The following is a 27341-nucleotide window of genomic DNA, read 5'->3' on the forward strand; positions in this document are numbered from 1 at the left end:
ACCCATTCAAAGTGTCCAAAGAATTGCTTGATGTCAACACCAAGTTTCATACATGCCTTGAAGTTAGAATTTAAGCTTTCACTTAATTGAGTATTTTGCATTCCAATGGTTAAACAATCCTTGAGATAACATGAATCATATTTTTCCTTTATGGAATATAGTGAAATAATCCAAGTATGTTCTTCAACATTGTATTATGTAATCAACCTTGTCTAAGCCTCCTTAAAGTGAATTAAAGTATCAAAGTCATATATGCATCTTTTCAAATCTCTTAAAAAAATGACTCCCTTCTTTCATCAAATTGCCAAGATGCTTTATTCCATTTTGCATTAAGTGCTACGTGCATAATGCATAATGGTCTCAGGCATTACTTGGACAAGTGCCTTGGCCATTGTTTGATCTTGGTCTGTAAAATGCGTTTGAGATTTTTTTGTTGTTGTGTGTTACCAACAAAGTCTCAAACAACTATTGAAATGATTCTGTTGTTTCACCATATAACAAGGCCGCCTCAAAGATAATAACACCTTTATAATGGTTAAAACTGGAAAACAATGCTAGAGGTCTATTAGCCCGATTGGTGCAATATGTAGTGTCTAGTGAAACAACACCAAAAAACCCATAATAAATTACCATGTTTGCATCCGCCCAAAAAATATTTGTGATTTGCTCCTCCATATCCATTTGGTATGCATGAGAAAAAGATGGGTTGTCTACTAATTGTCGTTGGAAGTATTGCATTAGACAACTGACTTCTCCGTATACCATTCCCTTTTGTCTCTTTGCCTTCAAGTAATTTTTTGCGTCTAGGTGAATGTACCTAACATTAGCTTGGTGTCTAACAAGTGTGCTCATTAGTTAAAATGATACCTTTTGTCGCAGTCCAAATGCCTCAGCCAAATTAATTTCGTGAGCTTAAACTTTAGTTATATAACGATGTGAAGCAACTTTTGTGTTGTTTCTGGAAGTTGTAATAGGTGATTATGCTCTTCAACAAATTGATGAATGACATATTTGTTGTTGTTTGCCAAAGACAATACTACTCTTGCAAGACATTCTGTCATGACCCCTTTTTATAAAGGATTAATGACATAATGCAGCACAACTCCCAGCATGATTTATTTATGCGATAAAATATATATTATAGAAGACATATCTTTAAGAAATTAAACTTCAATATCTCAACGATAAAATAACAAGGTCCCAAGTGCATTTTCATATAATCCCAAAAATTATACAGTCGTACATATTTACAACATTTGCTCTTCATGTAGCTAAATAGTCTAGACTTATTACTAAGACCTAGACTAACAAAAATACATAAAGCTACAATCTTCCAAAAATCATGTTGACTTCAACTTTCCTCAGCTAGTCCTTCCGCCATGAGAAGTGGGTACAACACCTGTCACTTCTGCTCACGTACCAGCGTATGATTATTGCAACACACACCTACACCAACACAGACAATATACAAGGGTGAGCTTACGAAATAACCACCCCAACATAAATAGCAAAATACGAACATGAATATTTATACAACTCATAATTTTAATAATTTTCAGCACATAAGCAACAATACAACCCATTATCAGCTCATTTGATGTAAACTGCAACAACTTAGTCTCGACTGGTGTCACGGCCTTAATAATCTAGCAAGAACCTACAATTTTCCAGTCTAGGAGCAACCCATCCTGGTACCTGGATCTAGATAAAGCACAACTGAACTTGACATATTTCCCAACCATTACATGCCTATGCCCTTGAAATATGTGACTTGGCCCCAGTGTGTCGACATTTCATACAAATACAACACAGCCATATAATAAGCATTTCAACATCACACACACATCAAGCACTGTTATATTCATCAATAATGGTCAACTCACTCAACTGTGCTTACACTAGGTCCTATCCTAAGGTTTTTTCATACATTAACTTACTCTTAGCTAGAATAAGATCCACACATGGTGCTTCAGCAGTTAAAGAACAATAAAGGCCACGTAAAATGAGCTCCCCTTACTTAGAACGAGTTTTCTTAGATTGAAAGCTTCATGAGTTCCTAAGAGAGAGACAAAGCCCAAGCTTCTCAGATCTCCCTATTATTACAAAATAGAGACCCTTAAGAAGAGAAATCAAGAAAGGAGGGGTGGAATAGGGAACTAATCCTCAAGAAGTCACCTAGATTCACACTGAATAGAGGTTCTTGTAAGGAGTTCTGTAATATTAATTATTGTTATTTATATAAATCTGAATGCGTGTATATGTGAGTATAAGTGTAAATGGATGTTAAAAATTTGCATTGAATGCGTAATGATAGTGTGTTGTGTGTAATGAGTATGAATATGTGTATATATGTGTATGCATGACTGGATAGGGTTGAAAATGGGCTAAGTGCCTAAGTGCAGGGTGTAATACTGGGCTATCCTCGCTGCAGTGAGAGGGCCCTGGAAGGAAGGACCAAAACTGTCGCCTTCTCGCTGTAGCGAAAGACGCTCGCTGTAGCGACAGTTTAAGGTGCATTTCTGGGTGCAGTCTTACTATAACGAGATTCTGCAGAAACTAGAGTGTAGATTTCTCTGAGTTTTTCGCTGTAGCAAGAGGGCGTGTCGCTACAGTGAGGGGAACTCGCTGCGGCTAGAATATCTCTGTCACACAAATTGGAGAACTAACTAGCAAGTGTACTAGGTAGTTGTAGCAAGTAATAAAATTTGGAAATCAATATGAGTCCCAAGTATCGTCCTCAGGGATTAGTTCTATCAATTAGCACTTCACAAATCAATAACTAGTTGAGCCAAACAAATTTGGAGTGTTTTGAATCATTTAACAAACAAAAGCAACAAAGTGCAGAAATCTGAAAAATACAGCAAAACAAAATACGAATTTTGTATTAAAATGCTATGTGGAAAATAGTTGGGAATCATTTCAACAGACTTTCAATTGCAATGTAATCATGTTCTGGACTCTTAAGAATTATAATTGATTGATAATCAATTTCGCTTCTTTAACCAAAGGACAATTCCTTGCCTCATTGATCCTCATACCTAATTAAACCTCCCTAATTCCTTAGGTGAAATTCAATCAAATATTGCATTAAGTTCTGAAAATTATAGGATTACTAGATTATGATACTTATTCCTAAGATCTCAATAACCTAGGCATATGATTTAGATATGAGAAATAAACTCAATTTCCATTGATGGAGATTCCTCTAGGTTCAATTGAATGAAGGATTAGTTCACAAATACATTAAGAACAGAATCACATACTCAATTCAATCAAAACATCAAGGTCCATATCCAAAATTACATCACAATATCAAATCTGGATCCATAGATCCCTAACAAAAAGAAATCAGAACATGTTCCTAAAAGAAAAAGAGAGAGAAAGATTAGAAGAAGAGGAGTTGCAGAATTTCTTCATAAATCCAATCCCCAGCCTGATTCCTCAAGGTCCACAGCTTGGAAGTCGCCCCCAATCTCCTTCTCTAACTCTCCTAAGGTGTGGAAATGAAAAGAAAACAAAAAAAATGGCAAAAGACTTCCACACTTTAATCTATGAGGATTATAGCATGAAAGGTCTTCTAGAAGCTTCTATAACTGAATTAGGAACTCAAATCGTCCAAAGTTGACACTTAGAAATGACATTTAAAATTCTGTTACTTTTGCGTAGACACTCTCAGCACTTAGAGTGTCTACGCGTTGAGTGCGTAGCCACTCTGGGCACTTGAAGTAGCTACGCACTCAATTGCGTAGCTACTCTGATTGCTTGAAGTAGCTACGCGCACTGCGTAGCTACTCTGATCGCTTGAAGAAGCTACGCGCACTGCGTAACTACTCTGGGCACTTGAAGTGGCTACGCGCTCAATTGCGTAGTTACTCTGAACACTGCGTAACTCTATGCACTCAAAGTGGCTACGCCCAACACATAACACTTGATTCTTCATCTTTTAGGCTCAATTCCTCTACTTTCTTCACTTCAATCTTCAACTCAAACATCTTCAGCTCAAGCTTCTGCACAAAATTAAGTCTTTTTAAGCAAAATTGTCCAGAATTGGAATAAAATCTAAAATTCTAAACTATTTATACAATTATGAATATGAATGCAATTTTTATGATATTTTCAAGTTTATTTACTATTTAACTCCTTATTTACTAACAAAAACTAGGCTAAAAATATAGTAAAATGTGGATTTATCAATCTCGCTGTAGCGAGAGTGTCACGACCAGAAAATGATTTAAAGAAGGTTAGGGTTTAAGGAGGGTTATTTCTCCCGCTCCCTTCGAAGTCCCTTGGATGCTCACATTCCCAAACTTTTTTCACCGATTAAATTGCCTCCAAAGTCGTTCGGAAGCTAGATTGAAGGTTGAATCCGTGTGGGGAACGCTTGGAGGTGAGTTTTAAATGGTTAGAGTTTTCATTTTTCCTCTCTTTCCTCTGTTTTTGGTGATTTCTGGGATTTTCATAGGATTCTCCATGTGTTTAGGATGAAATCCGTGAGGGTGAGCACTTTTTAAGGGATTTAGCGTGTGGGCCTTCAATCCAAGGTAAGAGGGGACTCTACCTATCTCAATATGTTGTAATTCTTGTGTGTTTTGTTGATTAATGCAATATGGCTGAGATAGAGAGTATGAATTGTTTGTTTAATGGAAATTGGTGTGCAATGTGATGTGTGCTTGAATGGTTAGGCCCCGTGGGGGTGATTGTATGTGATAGAATGCCATTGATTGGTAAATTAATGTTATTGTGAATAAATGAAGGCTATGTGCCATATATTGTGGATCAAATATTGGCTATGTACCGAGTACTGTGAATTGAATATAGGCTATGTGCCAGGTTCAAGCATGAATATTGCATGTGTGAATAAAATATATGTGAATAGGGCATGTAGCGCCGTTGTAATGTACTGTGAATGGTTCAACGATGCACTGGGGGTGTGGAAAATGAATACAGTAGAAATACGTTGGGGAAGAGGGAGTAGTGGTGACACTGACTGTGGAACGGGTGCACCACGGGCCACACATTCTCTTCCTGACTAGACCTCTGACCACTATCTTTGCTGAGCGACCCGTGATTGCCCTTGTGGTATCCGTGAGGCGGGAGTAACCAGCGACCATTCATGGTGTAAATCTGTGATCATAGTGCCACAGTAAGTGTGGCTGACGTGCATATGCATGGGTTTATGAATTGTACTTATGGATGTGAAATGTTGCCTGTGATTGTAATTATTTAATGTATTGAAAATGTACTGGAGGTGAGACTCTATGTTGACTGTGTGTCCTTGGGTAGTGTAGAGTACTCACCCTTACATTCATTTTTTAGGTAATCAAGACAATCAGCACCGGACTCAGTGAAGGGGTGGATGGAACTGCTATAGGACTTAAGATAGCATTTTAAAAGCTATTGTATTTGAATAAGTCCTATAGCAACTGTTTGATGTAATTTGTAACCCCTTTCTTTATCTGAAATGTTTGATGAAACTTGGATTAAAAAGGGAAGTTTTATTATTTCAAAAATTTGCAAAATTCCTTATTTATTGAAATTAAATCTAAGGTGTTACAGTTCTCACTTAAATTGGAATAAGTTCAAAATTGAGAAGGTTTTTTCTGAGGGCGAGAGGTGAGAGAACAAAGAAAAAGTGAGAGGGAATAGTGGTTTGGTGAGAAATGAAAGTTTTCAGCTCAAAACCTCCTTAAATACCCCTTAGACTCGCGATTTTCTCGCTAAAGCGAGCAGCTCTCGCTACAACGAGATATACCAGACAATGGATCCTTTATGCTATTAGTCAATTTTGTTGCAGCAAGAATTTTTTGCTCCAGCGAGAGTGTTAATTGGGTTAACTTTATCCACTTCTCGCTACAACGAGACTCTCTCGCTGTAGCAAGAGAGCACCAGAAGGCCTTGTTCTGGACAACCCATTCTCACTACAGCGAGATATCCTGCAGTTCTACATCAACTAACTACCAAACTCACACATGTGCTAGCTTTTTACTCAGTAACTATACAACTTATACATACATGATTTCAAGTCATCTTATACTATAACCAACATACAAAGGCATCACAATTAAATGATTACAACATTATCTTCAAGGAAAAGTGTAAGTATATATATATATATATATATATATATTACATAGCCTGACACATTCAGTTCTAGTTTCTGGTTGATGCTTTATGATTTGTCAATTCCTTTTATCTTCTTTTTGATGCCCCTCTTTACAACAAACATATCTGCAACCCGTAATTACATCATCTACCTTTCACTTGTTAAAATATTGTTTATTCACTTCAAATCTTGTTAGCCTTCCATATTCACACCTAAATTCTCATCCTTGTTCAAGACTCTCAAACTCTAACCTGACACTTGCTTTCCTTGCGATATCCATCTTTGTGATGATCTCTATAGTCTAATAACATGAGAATAAACATGATAAGTAGTAATTCTAGTAATCTTCAATTAAAAAATTTATAGAATAAATGTGCACCTTTACATTTTCTCTGTTTGAAGGTTTTGTTTGGCAAAAAATAGCCTAAAATGGAGTTGAATGCTATGAACTTGTCAAAGAATTTCCTCACAATGATCTTCCTTTATCAAATTTTCTCAGAATACAATATACTTTAGTGTTTAATCAATTACATGAATAATGAAAGCCTTTTTCTTTAGAAGTACATCACCAGAGATATGTTTGGCGCCAAAACTTCTACAACACTCATTTAAGCGCAATAATCTGGCTTAAGCGCCTATTCGCTCCATTATCTGCTTAAGCGAGAGATTTTGCTTAAGTTGAGTTTCGCTTAAGCGAATTTCGCAACTGTTGGAAATTTTTTAAAGTCCCTTTTGTGGCTTCATTTTCACTCTCAAGGTTTCTCTTTTGAATCACAAAGCACTTTATTTTCTCAAAACATCTGACCTCTCTTCCCAAGCTTCAAAGGCAAGGAAAATTGTTTGTTCAAGTACATTATTGTGCATTGCCATTCCCTTCTGTAACTTTCACTTAAGCAAATAATCTTCAAAGGAAGGGAAAAGGGCGAGAGAAATTGGCTTAAGCGGATAAATTGGCTTAAGCAAATTTTATAGCTTAAGATAAAAAAATACGCTTAAGCAAATTTTTCTAAAATTTGTATTTTGGTTTTGGTTTCAGGATGAAACCAAAGAGGTCTATTCCTCAAAGAAAGAGGCGAAGACCTGAAGTTGAGCAAGCTTAACAGCAGCATGATGAACCTATTGATGAACAACACACACCAGCTGAAACTCAAACACAAACAGAAATCATATTATAGGATAGATATAGGTTCAAAGCCAGGGCCAAGGCTCAAAGATTTCTTTTCTTATAAGCTAGGGAATTACTACCTAAGAGGAAGGTGTCTTTAGAAGAAGGAGAGTACAAAGATTTTATGCAAGAGATTAGGAGAAGAAAATAGGAATTCTTGGCAAATCTCCCTAACCAAATTCATGAGGTAATCATCAAAGTATTTTATGTAAATGCGTGGCCATTGATACCAGAAAAGTCAGAAAGGAGGTCTTGGGTTCTAAGGCACGTAGTTGCTTATGATAGAGATGCAATTTTAGCCTTGTTAGGCAACCCTCTGACCATAGGAGAAGGGGAACTATGCCAATATGAGTAACGCCAAAAGCAACTCAAGTTTTTTGGATCATAGGGTAGCTGAGACCTTATACATCTTGTGAAAATCCTATTAAACAAATGCAGCTAGAAAGCCATAAGGTTCAAAAGACAATCTTTGAATACTTTGGCCCAAATCTGGACATCATTTCTCTTTTCCAACATAGCCCTACACACACCTCAGATCTCCAGATGTCTTGAGCATATCTCATATACAACATCATGCAGGGGATATGCTTTGACATAGCAGCAATCATTTTAGATAAACTGCACAAATTTGTAATCTCCAACACCTCTGCTACTGCATTAGCAACAAAACCTTTAGGATTTCCAGCACTCATCACTCCTTTGTATACCTTCCAAAGCGTTACCATTCCAGATTACTCCTATCAAAAATCACTTTGAAGAAACCAATCAATTCCCACTTCATCAAAAAATATTACACCAATCCATTGGAGCAGCCTGCAGGACCTTCTTCTCAACCCTATTCATCTGTAACACTTACATCACGACCAAGACAACCACCAACACAACCATTCATGCCTAACATGCCAAAAATGGATTCAAACGTCCTACGCCATCTGAATCACATAGAGCAATAGTTGGCAGCAGACAATTGCGCTTACACTTAGTTGAACGAGTCCTTCTATAGGTAAATCTGATCTCATTTATCATTTTAAAATATCTAATCAATTATGCAAGAGATGACCCTCATCTTTTCTTTCCACAGGTTCACTCTACACTAACATCATGGTGAGGCATGTATTTTTCCATGGCCCACACTAAAGGTTTTTGCAACAGCTGTATCATGGCCTAGAGACAACCTTACCTTTCTAGCTCAAGAAGAAACTACATAGGATCATGTGTCACAACCAGAGAATGGAGCCAACGAGAACATTGAGGAGAATGAAAGGGGAGATGTACCACAAGGTCAACACTTAGAGCAAGAAAAGGGACATAATGAGCGCGATGAGCCACAAACCTTGCAAGAGAAGGAGAATGTAGGACTCACGTGATTAAAATTAGGATTTTGTTGTAATGGATTTTAATGACTCTTGGTTTTTTGTTATGTAATGGATTTCATTTTTAGTTTTTTAATTATGAATTCTATAGTTTTCATTAATGGATTTTAATATTTATCCAAAACAGTGCCTTATATTATATTTCTTTATTTTTAATACGATGTAAGTTAAAAAAAATATGTAATCAAGTGTATTTGGCCCCTTTTGCATGTTGTCTATGTTTTCATAATTTTTGCAATTTTTGTTATATTCGCTTAAGGAAACCAAATCGTTTAAGCAAATCTTGATTTGCTGAGAAATTAAAATCTTGACTTAAGCCCTCATCACATTCACTTAAGCCATTTGGTTTGCTTAAGTTATTTTGTATGTTTGAAATCATTGGTCTCTGCCCTAAATTTGTTTAATAATAATTAAAATCGCTTGTCATAGCTTAAGCGAATGACTAATAGCTTGAGCAATTCTTAATTCGCTAAAGCAAAATGAATGACTCAAATACATGCTTCTTTGGTCCATTTTTGCTTAGGTGTATTTAATTTTTGATGGAGAGATTTAAGCTAAATGAGAATAGCTTAAGCGAAAAATTGTGCTTAAGTGAAATATGCTTCAGGTTTCTTATGGTTCGCTTCGGCGCGCTTTTAAACCTTCTCTCAATCGCTTAAGCCAATGAGTTTGCTTAACCAAAATAACTTAATCTTTATTTAAATGGACAATTTTTTCTTAAGCAAAAATGCACTGTAGGGCACAATTTCCACAAAAACTACAGAGGATCCAGATATCTGTTACAAGTGAATGAGTTTTTATTTAAGTTTTCAAATTAGATATTTGGGAAGGAATTTTTTTTAAAATATCTTTATCCAATAATTTTATCTTTGCGAAAAGTACGTACACCGTCAACAATAAAATTCAACATCTTATTAATATAAGAATTTTTCTAAACATTTTAGTAATGATAAAGTATTTTATTACATATTTTCAAATGTTAGAATTTAAATTTAACATGAAAAAAAGTAAATTTGACTTTTCTTTAATAATAATTTACCCACCTAGTAAAATAAAAAAGAAATAATTATTTTAAAAAATAATTTTTACTTTGTTTTAAAGCATTATATATAAATTTTAAATTGACATATAAAAGAGGGAGTACCCCACATGGCCGCACCAAAGGCAATATCACCGGAAACTATATTATACTTTGTTATTTTCTTTTTTAAAGGTTGTTAAATTTTAATTTAGACTTAGTAATTTGTTAGTTAATTTTTAGTTGTTAGTAAATACACTTTTATTTTATATTTGAAAAAAATATTGTGATTTATATTTTAATTATTAGCATTTATCTATTTTATTTGATTTACGATAAATAACTTTATTATTCTCTTTCTGCTTTATTAGTTGCATATAGCTTCTCATACATATTTGATAATTCCTTCATCAGATTTGTGGTAGTTTTTTCATTCACAATGTTAAACGCTTCTTGATGTCACATTAACTTGAATACCTGATATGTCACAGAAAGACCTCAACACCTTGGCCACCAAATCAACTTGCTGCACACTAGCTTTCGTAAAAGGAAGCACATCATCCTCAAAGAATAAGTGTGAGATACGAGTTCCCGCTCCAGAATCGCTCTATACATAACACAAACAAGTTATTAGAAAATGATACAAATTTTTAGAATAGTCTAGAAAATTATATGGAACAATCTAGGGAAAATTATTTCTATCTTTTAGTTTTAAGATACTTCTAGATATAGTTATAGAATATTGAACCACTCAAATATAATAGTGGAGAATGCTTATAAATAGGCATGTTATCACATTGTAAAGACCAAGAAGAAGTAATCAAACTATCAATTCTCCATTGCTGCAATCTCTTACTAAAACTTCGTCAACTATCATTTTTCAATTAACATATTTCAACTATCTTATTCATCACCTACATTATAAACCCATCAGTGGCATCAGAGCTACTATCGATCATCTACTGGGCATAGAAATATTACCATACTATTCTAAAATTAAAATAAATCACTTCCAAAAATTTTCTAACCCATGACTAGCACTATTCAACCATCTTCTATTCCTGTCCCCATTTTCAATGGTAAATATTATGATTTTTGAAGCACAAAAATGAAGACATATTTTACATTCCATGATTTGTGGGATGTTGTAGAAGAAGGATTTACTACTCCAACAGACATATCATCCCTTACTATAGCTCAAAGAAAAAAATTGAAGGAGAATAAACAAAAGGACTTGAAGGCTTTATTTACTCTATAACAAGCTATGAATAAACAAAAGGACTTGAATGCTTTGTTTCCTCTACAACAACTTATGACTGATACAATTTTTCCAAGAATAATGGGTGTTACAACAGCCAAAGAAGCATGGAGTACGCTACAGAAGGAGTTTGAAGGAAGTAAAAAGGTACGCGCTATAAAACTCCAAACTCTACAGTGAGAGTTTGAATTACTAAAAATGAAAGAGTTTGAGACCGTAAAAGACTGCTATTCCAAAATAAAAGAAATAGTTAATCAAATATGCGTTTACAAGAAAATATTCTTAACAAAAAAATTATTGAGAAATTACTAATCACAATTCCATGTAAATATGATCTAATTGTCACCACTATTAAGCAAACAAATGATCTATCTACTCTATCAATGACAGAGTTGGTAGGGTCCCTTAATGCTTATGAGTAAAGGTTGAAAAGGCATTATGAGGACTCAATTAAAAATGTCTTTCAATCAAAGCTTAAATTACGGTCTAAGAATAAAGGGAATAAAGGAAGAAAGAATAATAGAGAAATTTCTAGAAATAAAGAGAATTCTAGAAATCTTTCTAGAAACAATTAAGATAAATATTCACCATGCGACATCTGTAAGAGGACAAATCATGCTGAAGAAGAATCTTGGCATGATGGAAAACCATAATACCGACACTACAAGAAATTTAGACACGTGAAAAATATTGTCGCAGCAAAAATAAGTATCAAGCAAATTTTGCTAAAAAGTATGATTGAGAATCACATCTTTTTTATGCTACCCAAGATACCAGCACTGAAACGAGTAGAAATTAGTACTTGGATAGCAGTTGTAGCAATCACATGACCAAAGATATAAACATTTTCAAGTATATTGTCGAATCCATCAAAGTGAAAGTTCAAATAGGGAACGAAACTATCACTGAGTCAAAAGGAAAAGGCACAATTATAGTAGAGATAAAGAAAGGTATGAGACTTATTACTGATGTCTTACTAGTCCCCAACCTCAAGGAAAATGTCTTGAATATTGGCCAAATGATGGAGAAAAGTTATTCACTCCACTTCAAAGGGGACATATGTAAGATATATGACAGTAAAAAGCAAGAGATTGACCAAGTAAAGATGGAGAAAAGAAACAGAAGTTTTCCAATAAGCTTTCAACAAGGCACTAAGATTGCCATGAAAGCAAAAGTTGATACTTCACGACTTTAGCATCGAAGACTTGGCTACTTCAATACTTATGCCTTCAAATTATTATATCAAAATAATATGATAAAGGATCTCTCATATCTTGAAGAAAATAATGAAGCTTGTGAACGATGTCTCCTTGGCAAGCAACATCGACTATTGTTGTCTATTGGAAAAGCCTGGAGAGCAAAAGACTTATTAGAGCTTGTTCATACCAATATTTGTGGACTAATGCAGATACCATCACTTCATAATAACAGATGCCCAATTAAGGCTATCCAAGATAAAATCTCGATTGAAGCTTAAGCAGGAAAAAATCATAAGCAAAACATCTAAGTATTTTTGGATCGATTTGCTACATACATGTTCTAGAAGAGAAGAGACACAAATTAGAAGACAAAACTGTACGAGGTATCTTCTTGGATTATAAGACACAATCGAAAGGATATCGAATCTACAACTTGAAAACCAAAAAGCTCACTAATAGTCAAGATGTTGAAGTTAATGATAATGTTGCTTGGAATTAGAAAGATGAAAAGGTTTAGAAAAAAATTTCCATACCAATGCAGCAACCTCAAGAAATAGAAGATGTCTCAATTGAGAGTTTTTCACCTCCACAACAACAAATTTCCTCACCAAAGTCTACTCCAGGACGAGTTAGATCTTTGGTGGATATATACGAGACCTATAACCTAGTTATAATTGAACTTGAGAGCTATGAATTAGCATCAAAACAAGAAGTATGGGTCAAGGCAATGGAAGAAGAGATAAGAATGATTGAGAAAAAGTAACACATGAGAGCTAGTAGATTTCCCTACAGATAAAGATATCATTGGGGTAAAATGGGTCTATAAGACCAAGCTTAATCCCGATGGCACAAAACAAAAGTACAAGGCAAGGCTAGTCGCTAAAGGATACTCACAACAACTTGAAGTTAATTACAACGAGACATTTGCTCTAGTTGCCTGCCTAGATACTATAAGAACTCTAATTGCTCTTGCTGCACAAAAAGGATGAAACATTTACCAACTAGACATAAAATCTGCCTTTCTTAATGGCATTCTTCAAGAAGAGATTTATGTAGAGCAACCATAAGGCTTCATCAGCAAAGGTAATGAAGGTAATGTACTAAGACTAAAAAAATTCATGTATAGATTAAAGCAAGTTCCACGAGCATGGTACAGTAAACTAGATCAATACCTTACAAATCAAGGATTCAGGAGGAGCAAAAGTGAGACAACTTGATAAACCAAGATTCAAGGTCAGTATGACATACTCGTAGTCTCCTTGTATGTAGATGATCTTATCTACAAAAGAGACCAATGTGAAGATGATAGCTAAGTTCAAAGAAGATATGACGAAGACCTTTGAAATGAATGCCCTTGGCTTGATAAACTACTTCCTTGGAAAATAGGTAAAACAAAAGAAAGAAGGAATATTTATCTCATAGAAGAAATATGTTGAAGCACTAATCAAGAAATTCAAGATGAATGGATGTAAAATTGTTGGTACTTTATTGGTGACAAATGAGAAATTGAAGAAAAATGATAGAGCACCAGAAGCTGATGCATCAAGCTACATAAGTTTGATTGGAAAATAGGTAAAATAAAAGAAAGAAGGAATATTTGTCTCATAGAAGAAATATGTTGAAGCACTAATCAAGAAATTCAAGATGAATGGATGTAAAATTGTTGGTACTTTATTGGTGACAAATGAGAAATTGAAGAAAAATGATAGAGCACCAGAAGCTGATGCATCAAGCTACATAAGTTTGATTGGAAGCTTACTATATCTCATAGCCACACAACCAGACATAATGTATGTTGCAAGTCTTCTTTCAAGATTTATGCAAAGTCCAAGGCAAACTCACTTTGGAATAGCAAAAAGAATCCTAAGATATTTACAAGGCACAAAGGAGTACGGTATATGGTATCAAACTATGAGCAATTCAAAGCTACTTGGCTACACCGACAATGACTGGGCAGGATTGATCGATGACATGAAGAGCACATCTAATTATGCTTTTTCACTAGGATAAGGAATAATCTCGTGGGCTTCGAAGAAGCAAGAAACAGTTGCACAATGTGGCTACTGCTGAAACTATAAGTTAAGCAATATGGTTACGAAGAATACTTGAAAAAATAGGAAAAAAAACAAAATGAGCCTAGTACAATCTACTGTAACAACTAATCAGTTATAACAATGACAAAGAATCCAGTGCATCATAGCAGAACAAAACACATAGAAATCAAATATCACTTTATCAAGGAAGCATAAGGAACTAAAGAAATCAAGCTCAAGTACTACACAACAAAAGATCAAGTTGTAGACCATTTCACTAAAGTACTACCAAGACCAAAATTTCAACAGCTCTACATGATGCTTAGAGTTACAGAAATTTACATCAAGGAAGAGTATTAGAAAATGATACAAATTTCTAGAATAGTCTAAAAAATTATATGGAAAAATTTAGGGAAAACTATTTCTATCTTCTAGTTTTAAGATACTTATAAAGATAGTTCTAGAATACTGTAAATCTTCTAGTTTCAAGATACTTCTAGAGACAATTCTAGAATATTGAACCACCCAAACATAATGATGGCGGATGCCTATAAATAGGCATGATATCACATTGTAAAGGTCAAGAAGAAGTAATCAAACTATCAATTCTCCATCACTTGAGTTTTTTACTAAAACTTCTTCAACTATCATTTTTTTAACTATTTCAACTATCTTATTCATCACCTACACTATAAACCCATCACAAGTAAGGAAAGAGTGGATCTCCTTGCCTTAAACCGCGAAGAGGAGAGAAGGGTTCCATCTTATCATCATTCCAAAGAAAAGAGATTCTAGAAGCAAATATATTGGACATGATTAACTCAATAATAATACCTTGAGAGTCACACAAATGAAGTGTGTTTGAAGAAAGACCAATCCACCCTATCATACGCTTTTTCAAGATCTAGCTTGAGAATTATATCACCGTTCTTCTTCTTGGACTTGTGCATGTGATGCACGACCTCTTGCAAAATAATGGCATTATCCTTTGAGCTCCTTCCTAAAATAAAACTACTCTGCAGTGGGCTAACAATATTATTTAAGAACGGTTAGATCCTATTGACTAGCACCTTAGAGACCAACTTATAAATAACATTGCAAAAATTATTAGATGAAACTCTTTAAACGAAGTGGGAATATTAGTCTTCAGAATTAAAACCAGAAGTGTATCCGTAGAACCCAACACCAAAACTCCCATTACAAAAGCATTAGCCACAAACTTCTACACATCATCCCCAATTTCCTGCTAAAACATTTTGAAGAAAATGGGTTGAAACCCATCTAGAGCAAGTGTCGTGTATGACTTCATGCCCATAAAGGCCTAATATACCTCCTCCTTTAGGATCAGTGCCATAAGAGCATGTTTCGCTTCAACAAATAAAGTATGTGAAGGCCTACTATTCATATTCTGAACAACTCTCATAGGAACCCAACAGATTTTTAAAAAATTATACCGCCTTAGATGTAAGATGTTCCACATTCGTACACCATTCTCCTGACGGCAAATGAAACCCATGCACTTTATTCATCTTTCGTCTAATAATAGTTTGCATATGAAAAAAGGCAATATTCCTACTACCTAGTCAGATCCATTTATCCTGAGACTTTTGAAACTAGAAGGCCTCTTCGCGAAACAACAACTCTTCATACTCTTAGAGCAGCTCTTTTTGTCACGTAAGAAACCTAATAGAGTCCTAAGATTCGAGGGCATGTTGCACACCTTTTAACTGAGCCTCCAACTCTTTTTTCTTGCTAAATATGTTCCTAAATTCCATTTTGTTGACGGAAGCATCTGCCACATTCTGTAGTTTAAGGCCCAACAAACCTACATTTTTCTGCCAAGCTTGGTGAACTAGTGGAGCATAGGCAGAATGGGAACACTATGCAACTTGAAAACGAAATTGACGATTCGATTGGGTCTCACTTGAACTCCAACACCGCATAAGGATTGGATTATGGTTAGAGTGACATATTCCCAAATGCTCTATCAACGCCTCTGAGAAAGCCATCCTCCACTCTTAGTCAAAAACTACTCTATCTAGCCACCAAGAAATGAGACGATCACCAATACACTTCCTTTGCTAAGTAAAATTAGTACCAAAATATTCCATGTCTAATAACCTATACTTTTCCAAGCAATCAGCAAACCATGTAGCACGATTATGAGAAAAATTACCTCCATATCGTTAAAATCCCCTATGACCAGCCACAGAACCTGAACTAAATCTCGGAGCTTCTCCAAATGCAGCCAAAGGCGCTCCTTGCTGGAACACATTGGACTAGCATATGCTGCAGAACACATCCAAGTTTCATTACCTCAAGAAACCCAAAACAAGACACTTTGCAGCATACTCACAAACCTAGTGAAACCATAACTTGACGCCATACGTGCGAGACACCAAACTGCCCCTACTTGACCTGTGGCTTCCTCCAACATGACCACCTAATATCCTTCCTTTTCCCAGAATACCAAAAAAGCTTGAAACGAAACATGCGTCTCAAGGACACAGACCAAATCAAGTTTATACCTTTATAGTAGGTCACGTATATGGGAAAAGCTGCGCTTATTAGCAAACCCACAAACATTCCATGCAAGTAAGGAAAATTCTTTAAATCCAATCATTATTTTAACAGGTGAAAGGACAGTGTCACAATCCAGTCTATCAACATAGTTCCATAGGTGGTTGTGTTTCTGCCACCACATCCATCTCAGCAGCCTCACCTCCATGAGTGGCCTCACCATCACGCACACCTCTCAACCTAGGATCTACAAACTTACTATCCTTCTCGTCTAGTGGCTCATCCTCCTTACCTAAAAAATGCATTCTATTAGGACCCAATATTTGGACAGGCATGGGTGTAGAAATCCCATGACCCGCCTAAAACTGAGACTGCAATGCTAGCTCTTTCGGAGAGCTATTCACCATTAAATGCTTGTGCACACCTCCATGCATTGCTGCGTGTTGATTTAATGCACAAGTGCAAATGAAGCAAAGTGCATGCCCTTTGTCACTTCCTCTTTCGAAGAGCTCGACACATTTGTAGTACTTTGTACACAGCCATGCATTATTACGTGCAGATGCAATGTAGTATCAGCCACGTGGTCACCTCCATGCAATGCCATGTCATGTACCAAATCAGTTTTCTGTTGCACCGGATCACCTAGATCGATCTCCCATACCTCTGGCCTTGCACGTTTCGAACGCTTACCACCTTTAAAGCCCTGATTCACACGTGAAATAGGGTCCACCTGATGAGTAACTGGAAAATCACCCTTATGACATGGCTGAATTGGCTAACCAAAGGATTTTAAAACTTGAAATTTGTTTCCCTCCACCTGACGAATATTCTGTAACACAGGATTTTCAACCGAAACTAAAAAACGAGCCTTATTTGATTTTTTAAATTTGGTAACCATAATCACCATAGAGATCCTCCTTAATTTCTGCTTGCTGATTATTTAGCTGATCCAACCCACTAGGGTTTGCTGAGTCGCCACCCACAGTCGCTGCTTGGCTTGCCTTATCTATTGTTCTGTTTGGAACCTCCGTCGAGATGCATCTTCCTGCTGTATGACCATAGAGCCCACACTTCTTGCACACAAGATGTAACCCTTCATACTCCACTCGGAACGGGCTTGGAGAAATGTTGGAGGATTGGGTATAGATAGGTGATGTATTTTTCAAATTCGCTTACGGTTGTGAATATGGTTCGAGAGGATGTCTAACATTCCCATGTGTATGTAAATGAGATATCCCATATTAGGAGCCTTTTGAGAAAGAATTGGATGTGCTCAGTGCAGCATATTCTCCGAGAGGGAAATTATTGTGCTAATGCTTTTGCTAAGATAAGATCGACTTCAGAAAATGGTTTTACGTTTGTTGATCAATATCCACTAGGGCTGCAAGTGTTGTTGCAAGCTGACGTCATGTAATTAAGGTTTATTATCGAATCACTAGTAATCATTTTTTCTTTTATGTTAGAAGTAAAAGAAGAAAAATGAAATTAAAAATAATAAAATAATATTTTTTCCTTTATTTTATGCTTTAATTAGAAAAGAAAAAATTAACAATTTTGTAAGCTTTGTGTTCATAGGCAAAATGTTTGACGACATAAATTTAAGTGAAGAATTGTACCTAAAAATATCCCAATGAAATATTTTTTAAGACCCTAAGCAAATTTAGTTTTACTGAAAGTAATATATATATATATATGTGTGTGTTTGTGTGTGTAAAATTGACTGCACTTCCTTATTAGTCTATCTATTAAATTTTGAAATGTATAAAATTATTTCTATATATGTGACTCTACCTACTTATTACTCTGTGTTAAATTTTGAAATGTGTAAAGTCATTTCTATAGTAAATAGTAAATTTGACTATGTAAAAATAACTGCACCTACTTACTACCATATACATCTATATCTACATATATGTGTGTATGTATAAAATTACCTGCACATACTTATTACTCTATATATTAAATTTTGAAATCTATAAAGTTATTTATATATATGTAGCTCCACCTACTTAAAATTCAAAATGTATAACTTACTTATTACTCTATGAATTAAAATTCAAACGTATAACTTACGGATTGAAATTATATATTATTTATACTATATAAGTGCCTTAAATTAACTACAATATTTTTCACAATTTAAAAATTAAAATTATATTTAATTCATACTTATTATCTTTCTATTTAAAAAAAATTTAGGATTTATGGTTATATTAAGTTAAAAATAGCAATAACAAAATTATTTTGAATGATGTTTGATAAAAAGAAAATAATTAAATAGGAAAAAATATCTATAAATGTTTTGATTTATATTTTAACAAAAAATAAAATTATATCTTTATTTTAAGTTATATTTAAATTTGAGTGGTATTAATTTAAATTATTTTATTAATTAGTTTAATATAATCTATATTTTAATAAGTACCTCAAACACTAAAATATAGAATTATTAGTTTATATTACATATTGTTAAGTTAAATTTCTAATGAAAAGACACATTTATATATTTAAATTATTTTTTAATTAGTTTAGTATAATTTATAATTTGATATGTACTTAAAAGTCTAAAATATTTTTAATCTAAAATAGTTTTAATTAAAAAATTATATTTACAAAATTATTAATTTCTATTATATATTGTTAAACTAAATTTTTAATGAAAAGATAACTTTGTAAATAAAAAGATAGATTTACAAATAAATTAATTTTTAAAAATATTATAAAAATATTTTTTTCAAAATTTTTCATATTAATATTTCAAACTATATTTATTTATTAATATTTTATATTTTAATTATGTGATTATTTATTAATATTTCAAACTATATTTTTTTAAATTAAAATTAAATTTTGAATGCTTTTAGAATTTTTTTGGGAGTATTCAATCATGTAATACAATTCATTCTCCAATTATAAACTAAATTATATGTAAAACATGAAATAAGATAAATTTATATTTTTTATTAATATAATTATTTATGATATCATATTCTTAAATTAATACTAATTTAAAAGTTAAAAAATATTTTAAATTAGAATAATTAGTCCTTATTATATATTTACTTATTATAAGTCAAATTTAAATGTTATTTTAAAATCATAAATTAATAATTTTATACATATTTTATCAAATAAACTTAAACTTCATTCAAATGGATCTTACCCTCATTACTTATTGAAAAATATTTTTTTTATATTTCTACTTATTGGTATATACTTTTTTTTATGTATTTTTATTTTCATTTTCACATTCTTTTTAATTTATTTTTAAAAAAATTATTTCTTATGTTTACATCAACCAAAAAATTAATAATTTTTATTATTGAAGAAGATAAAAAAAATATATAAAATATACAAAAGAAATTATATATAAAAATATATTTATCATATTTTTTAATATAATTATATTTGATATTATTTAATATAATAAAATTTTATTATTAAATATTTTTATATTTAAATTATAATTTTTTGTTTATTTTAAAATAAAATAATTTAATAAAAATATAGACAAATTTCTATAACACATAGATATATTTCCTAATTTATAATTAAATTATTATTATTAAAATTTAAAATATTTAAAATTACATATAAATTAAATTTAACTGTTATAGTTATTTTTTATATATAATTTATTTTAAAAATAATCAAAAAATTTATTTTACATTTTTTTTTCTGTCACATTCTAGTTATATGGATTACTGTGAAAGTATAAAAGTAATTTCAAAATTTGTGCATAATAAGTGTACAGCTATCTGACTTCTTGCTACACAGTGGTTGTTGGGCACTTCCCCCGAAGCCGAAGCCCAAGTTGAGAAACGTTATTTTTTATTATTATTATTATATTAACATAATAGCATATAGCATTGAATGGTGTGTATGAGTATCAGCTTTAAGCAGCGTGAGCAGCAGCAGAAGCAGCAGCATTAGCAATCGGTGCGGTGTGTCTTGGGTTGCGTGTTCTTCCCACTTGTGAGCGTGAGTCCCTTTGCACTGTTCTATTACTCCAATTCTTTTAGTTGCGTTGTAATTTCACCATTTAGTTTAGAACAAAACAATTGCATGTTCATAATTATCAAACCAACAATAATACAGTAGTAATACGTTATTTTCTTTCAGAGTAATGATGGTTTCTGAAGCTGACCTAAAAACTGTGATCCTCAACGATGATCAATGTTTTTTAATGTATTTCATCATGGGAAACTACTTTGGACCCGACATCAAAGGCGAAACCTCACAAAAGTCAATATTACAGAGAGTAGCAGAGGGGCTTCCTCCATACACATTGAATCAATTAACCAGTTCCTTCCTCAAAGTAGTGGAATTGGAACGTGTCTACTATTCGATACTGCAAAATGCTGATAAATCACTCACCGTTGAGTTACCCTCATTGCACTGTTTCTTTCAAGGCCAAGCACAATGTGTGCATGCTGATTACCCCCAATTTCCTGATTTGTTCCCTCCCCAGTTCCATCCCCAATCTCAGATAAGAAACCCAAACCCCTTCAAAATCATTCACAAACTTGTGTTTATTAACAACCCTGATACCTCCTACATTAAGCCAGATGAAGTTGAAAGGTTCAAGAGGCTAAGTGGGGTTCAGGATTTGCATGTGCACAGAGATGCTCCCAGGTTGCAATTGCCTTGTTTTGGTGGCGATGATGTTGTATGTGACACCACTAACATGTTGTCTGGGGGGAAGGCCGAGCCTAATGGAAACAAAAGCTTGTCTTATACTAGTTCTCAAAAGCCAAGAAGCAGTGATGATGATGATTCTCTGCAATGTGTGGATGTTGTTGCACCTGTGAGTAATGGTGGAAATGTGATGTGTCGCTACATGGCTTCTGAGAATGAGAGTGATTCTGATAAAGTTGGTCCGGCCATGTTGTTCTTTCCTTCTCGACCTTCTAAGAAGGAATGGTCTGAAATTGTGGGTGCTACAAAGAGTGGATTTGCATTGACGGGAAGTGCTGCCATGGGGCAGGTTGGGCCAATCATAGGGCTCATGGATATTGGAGAGTGTGAAGACTCGTTCTTGTTTCGTGTGTCTCTTCCGGGGGTGAAAAGGGATGAAAGTAAGTTTCTTGTTAGATGTCAAGGATTCATGCTCTAACATAATTGCCATTCATTTATCTCTAAGTTTATATGCTATTGGTACCTGCATTTTAGGGATGTCTCTTCGGTGTTTATGTAGTGGAATGTGAATTTTTCTGCTAAAAGATTGTGACTAACGAAATGAAATAATTTGAAGTTCCATGCCAGCTGAAAAGGATTCTATATATACAGAGGGGTATGCTTGCTTTTCTACTAAGTGTTATTAGCAGAGCTATTCTTTTGGGAACTTGTATCTATTGTTTGTAATGGAATGCTTTTGGCAATGGGCAATGGATACTCGAACTGTGCTGACCAATGCTTATGCCAAATTGCCAACTTGGACATGAAAAATGTGTTACTCATTGCTAATCCTACTGTTGCATTAGGGGGCTGGAAATAACACCACTTTCAATCACTTTTGCAGCATAGTGACTCTGAGATCTCCCTATAGATAGCTCATACTCCTTGAATTTATGATTTCAGCGGAATTCAGCTGTGAGGTTGACATTGATGGCAAAGTATTGATAAGCGGAGTAACTAAGACGGGAGAGGAGACGGTATCCAGGTACTCACAGGTGTTTGAAATGCAAACTCACAACCTCTGCCCGCCAGGCCATTTCACCATCACATTCCAGCTGCCTGGTCCTGTTGATCCACATAAGTTTTCAGGTAATTTTGGCACTGATGGGATTCTTGAAGGAATTGTTATGAAAGGGAAATGTACATGATGGCAAAGTTCTGTCCAATTCGAATCCTTCCTTTTATTCCACCAGGCACCAACCAAGGTTATATGCAAAATGTCAAATTGATGTAATTTTGAGTGACAACATCCTGCATAATGCCGATCTTTATTTTAGTTATTTTGATATTTTGTGATACACATGCTAAAATTTCTCTCTGACATTCTCTTCATTTGATGTGACCATGGCATGATTAATTAATCAATTTGATAGACATATGCAAGGGTGTTTCGTGGATGAATGTATACTAAATTCTTTTGAGAAGTCCGCAGGCGCAGGCTGATATTAACGTTGCGCTGACTAATCCTGCTACGTCAACACACCAATTTTCTGCCCTTATATTGATAATTTCCATCCAACTATGAAAATATCTACTCCATTTTGGTGGTGGCTTGTAAGCCCCACATACAATCACAATCCTATCATCGGAGATCGACATTATTTATTAGTTACTCTTAGTTGAAGCGGACAAATATTAGTGTAAAAGAGCTTTTCTACTTCACCGTTGTTTAAGTTGAAGTTTGCCAATATAATTTACATTTTCACTTTTAATGCTTGGTAGATCTGGGTCATCAGCAATCATTCAATGGGTCGGCATAGGCATGACTCCTAATGTGGATTGAATAATTGGTATAAGTTAGGCATAATGGTATAAGTTAAGGTTTTCCTCGAGAGAATTCCAGGATTGATTCACCTTTTTAAGATGGCCCATCCCATTATTTGATCTTAATTAAGGATACGATGAATTTATCCTATTACATCGTAACTTTTTTCTAAAGAATGTGGCTCAGAAGAGAAAGAAAAAGATACTAATTGGCCTCTTCAAAATATCTATAATTTATTCTCTCTTTTTTTTCTCTTTTCTCTCTATTTTTATATATTTTTAAAATATATTAAATTATTTTTATATTTTCTACGGGGTAAAAATATTTAATTTAATAAATGTTGACAAAAGAATAATTTTATCATTTTCTTCCTATATATGTCATATTTTACTTTTTATTAAGTCTGTATTAAACATAGAATATGATAAAAATTTATCAGGTTCTTGTCATATCTTACTCTTATTTTGTCCACCTTAATCCTATCTTGACCGTTAAGGTCTCTTAAGAATCTTAAATCTTTAATCTTTGAATATAGTTTACTCTATTTTGTAACTTTTAGTTATGATTTTATAATAAAAGAAACTTAATAGAGTTAAAAATGATTTCTTTTAAAAATTAAAAAAAATAAATGAGAAAACTTTTAAAAACATAAAAAATAACTTAATTTTAATTTATAAAAGAAATTTGATTGATTTTACAACTTAATATTTATTTTTTATAAATATTTATTAAGAAATTTATTCCAACCGTACTTTCGTAATCTTTTTATTTGGTCCCTTTTTATAATAAGAAAAGAGAGGATATTTATTTATTGAAACAGTATACATACCATGAACATTATTTTAGTATCTTTATCATTTGTAAGTTTAATCAAACCTTTAGTCCATATATGAATTGTTGATTTTTATTTGAATCTTATACAAAAAGTTTTAAAATTGGTTTCAGTATGTAAAATTTCTTTCAATTTAGTGTTTATACATTTGCAAACGTATTAACAGTTATAGATGTTTAGGGTTTAGGGTTGGAATAAATTTTTATTCTGATTCGTATACATAACATTCATTTTTTATTTGATTCTTTATTTAATATGAAAAACATTTTTAAATCTATTTTGTATTTTGAAAAGAGATTGATTTGTGATTGAAGATGTAAGATAAAGAAAAATAGTTATAGATGTTGCAGTTATTCTTCGGACCTAATACCATTTTTTTTTCAATATAATTGGAGACGTCAATGCGTGGTGTTGTACTTGTCAAGTACGTATTCATATCATCCGCGTTATGTAATTTTTTCACTTTTATTTTAAATTTTATGCCAATACAATCACAACAATGAAGTTAATTTTCTCATTTTCAGTGCATCTTCAACCTCACACAAGCAAAGCTAATGTCTGATGCTTCAATCCAACGTACAAAATTATCATATCTTTAAATAATACAGAATCAGGTATGTAGAAAAATCATAATACAGTATGAGACCGGCACCAGCAGAAACTATAAATCATGCATCTAGAGCTAACTACTGATAAATCATTAACCATAATTGGTTATTAATTTTGTATACTTGCAACACATTAAGAGTCTCTATAGCAGAAAATATTAAACACCATAAAGAGATAGAAGGAAATTGAAATTCAAAAACTGCAGAATATAATGAAATTATCAGTCCAACATGAAGTTTTCTCTCAAACCTTATAAAACTAATTAAAAAGAGAAAAATAGAGGTGATGTTCGCCTTAATATTAAGAAGCTAATGATCTGGAGATGATTGTTGTTGCTCTGGTGGTTGTGGCCACATCTGTGGAGCCATGTTGTAGAGATGAGACTGTTGAGCATATGGGTCCACCATCACAGGCACACCAGTTGTTCCAATTTGTGTATGTTGAGGTGGCATATAGCAATAAGGAAGTGCCTCAGCAGGCCCTGTAACAGGCACAGTTCCTCTTGGCATTGATGCAAGCCCTTCATCTTTCAAGTCCTCCCTAGGCACAATGTCAACCAAGAAATCAAATATATCAGTTCTTGTGATGGCTGCTGCAATATCATTCTTCTGAAGTGTTCTCCTCTTGTTCTCTTCAGTGTGATTCCAAGAACGCAAGGTTAACTCTAATATGAACATTTCACATGCCCTTGCAAATATAACTGGTGCCTCAGCTGATATCATTCTTACATCCTCATCAGCCTTCATAATCTTCTTGATTCTTGCCAAGGGAAGGCTGTGGTTCTTGAAATCAGTTACCTTCTCAACTTCTTGATACTGATTTGCCCAAAAGGATTGGAGCCTTTGCTGAAGTTGCTGCTGTTGTTGCTGATGCATATGCTGATAAGCAAGTTGATGTTGTCCTAGCTGAGTTCCACCTGGTTGACCAGTGGATTGAATGGTTCCAGGTGATGCAACAACCATACCAGGTGATCCTGTTATATGGCTGCCCTGGTATGGATTAGAACCATAAGTCAATTGTTGTGCGCTACCAACTACTCCCATAGATGGGTTCTGTCCATTCCCTTGATGATCCATCCTGTTTCAGGTGAAATCAAATAAATCAATGCCAACCCAGTCATGCAACCTAAATATAATAAATGGGTTTTGCGTAACTTTTTAAATTAAGTTCTTTTCATCTTAATTTAATAAATTTTATGATTAAATTTACGACAAACTTTCAAAAAAATCAGAAATTTATGAAATAAGAGATAAAATGGGTTGACCTATATATACCCTTAAGAAGTTAATTAATTTGTACACAACTTTTCATAATATGTAACATCCATAGTAGAACCATGCTACATTTTCACGGCCACAATGCTCATCCCAATTCCCGGAGTAGGGAAGAAAATTTTGGATTTTGACCACAAAAAGAAAAGACGAACAAAGGAGAAACTTTTCTTCATTTCCTTCGCACACATTTCACTACACCTAGATGCATAAACAACAATTACAGATATGTGTATTCCTATAACTAGAGTTGCTACCTTCTCTAACAGGTGGTGCTTCGTTCTTCGAATTAAGAACCTGAAAAGGATTAAAAACTACGAAAATAAAATGGAAAAGAGAAAAATAAAATTATCAGAAATTGTCTTTCATTTAAAAGATCTATGCATGAGAGTTTTAGTACACCAGAAGCACTTTTTGGAAAATTTTCCCTACGGTGAAAGATCCAAATCTTTTTTTATTAGGAACAAAAGATTCAGGGTTTCCTAAGAATATATGAAAAACCAGGGCTTTCGTAACGATTAATGATGTTTTCTTCGAACAGACCTAAGACGGGTAAGTACTCAAAAAGATGAATGGGATCTGTTATTTACTTTGTCATAACTAACTCTTGGTTTTCCTCTTGTAACAATCTTTTTTTTTTTTCTTTATCAATCCCAACAAAGCTTTTTCCCTACTTATTCTTTGTGAGAAATAATGGGTAGCACATTTTATAACATACTCTTCATTATTTATAACACTTTATTATTAAATAAAATTTCTTAATAATAGGTCAAGATATGAATTAGCAAATAACTGGTCCATGAGTGAGTCTCTTTAGTATGTTAGATGTATTTTAAATAAAATAAATGGTTAAGATATGTGACCTACAACTTAATAATATTAATTTTTATATATTTATGATTTAATCTTTCGTAAAAATTTATAAAATTATTTTTTGTACCTTTAAAACTTATTATTTTATATTTTTATACGATTGTATTACTAATCATATTTATCTTTTTCAAAGAAAATCTTGTATGTATCACATATCTAAATCGTGATTTTAATAATTAAAACTTGCATATGTATTGATGTAGTTTCAATTTGTAAAATTGTTTTTTAGACTTTGAAAACTTATTATTTTACATTTTTATACGATTGTATGGTTAGTTATATTTGATTTTTTCCAAGCAAATCTTGTATCTATCCCATATATTTAGGTTGTAATTTTAATAATTCAAACTTGCATATGCATTGACTAGTTTCAATTTATAATAAAAAAACTTTTAAATTAACTAAATATTAAATGTCATTTTAGTTCTTTAAGATTCTCCATACTCCTATTTATTATTTTCAAAATTAAAACTTTCACATCTACTCTCACATTCTCAATTTATCATAAAAATAAACTTTTGTATTGATAAATTGTTCAATGACATTTTAGATATTTTCCTTACCCTCACTGCATACTAGCCGCATCTACTGCGCATAATTTTTGGAACTTTTGCTTAAGTCATATGAATCTCGTTTAAGCGAAAG

The 27341-nt window shown here is 33.3% G+C and overlaps 2 protein-coding genes across 2 annotated transcripts; one reads left to right on the top strand and one right to left on the bottom strand.

Annotated features, from left to right (window-relative positions):
* The first annotated feature begins 20771 nt into the window (after nucleotides 1-20771).
* LOC113873083 (increased DNA methylation 2) lies at nucleotides 20772-22641 on the top strand. The gene is made up of 2 exons (XM_027511058.1): nucleotides 20772-21747; nucleotides 22250-22641. The coding sequence occupies exons 1-2, from the start codon at nucleotides 20796-20798 to the stop codon at nucleotides 22492-22494; spliced, it is 1197 nt and encodes a 398-aa protein (XP_027366859.1). The 5' UTR covers nucleotides 20772-20795; the 3' UTR covers nucleotides 22495-22641.
* Nucleotides 22642-24855: 2214 nt separating this feature from the next.
* LOC113872910 (nuclear transcription factor Y subunit C-3-like) lies at nucleotides 24856-25676 on the bottom strand. The gene has a single exon (XM_027510797.1). It carries the CDS (start codon nucleotides 25626-25628, stop codon nucleotides 24861-24863), a length of 768 nt encoding a protein of 255 aa, XP_027366598.1. The 5' UTR covers nucleotides 25629-25676; the 3' UTR covers nucleotides 24856-24860.
* Nucleotides 25677-27341: the final 1665 nt, after the last annotated feature.

Source organism: Abrus precatorius, unplaced genomic scaffold (assembly GCF_003935025.1).
Source record: "Abrus precatorius isolate BTA unplaced genomic scaffold, Abrus_2018 Scaffold7, whole genome shotgun sequence".
In the NCBI taxonomy this organism is placed as follows: domain Eukaryota; kingdom Viridiplantae; phylum Streptophyta; class Magnoliopsida; order Fabales; family Fabaceae; genus Abrus; species Abrus precatorius.

Bases quoted from the DNA above. Each gene is read 5' to 3' on its own strand.
- LOC113872910 (XM_027510797.1), bottom strand. From the start codon at position 25,628: ATGGATCATCAAGGGAATGGACAGAACCCATCTATGGGAGTAGTTGGT.
- LOC113873083 (XM_027511058.1), top strand. From the start codon at position 20,796: ATGATGGTTTCTGAAGCTGACCTAAAAACTGTGATCCTCAACGATGAT. The intron at 21,748-22,249 runs GTAAGTTTCTTG...TTATGATTTCAG, and splicing joins GGGGGTGAAAAGGGATGAAA to CGGAATTCAGCTGTGAGGTT.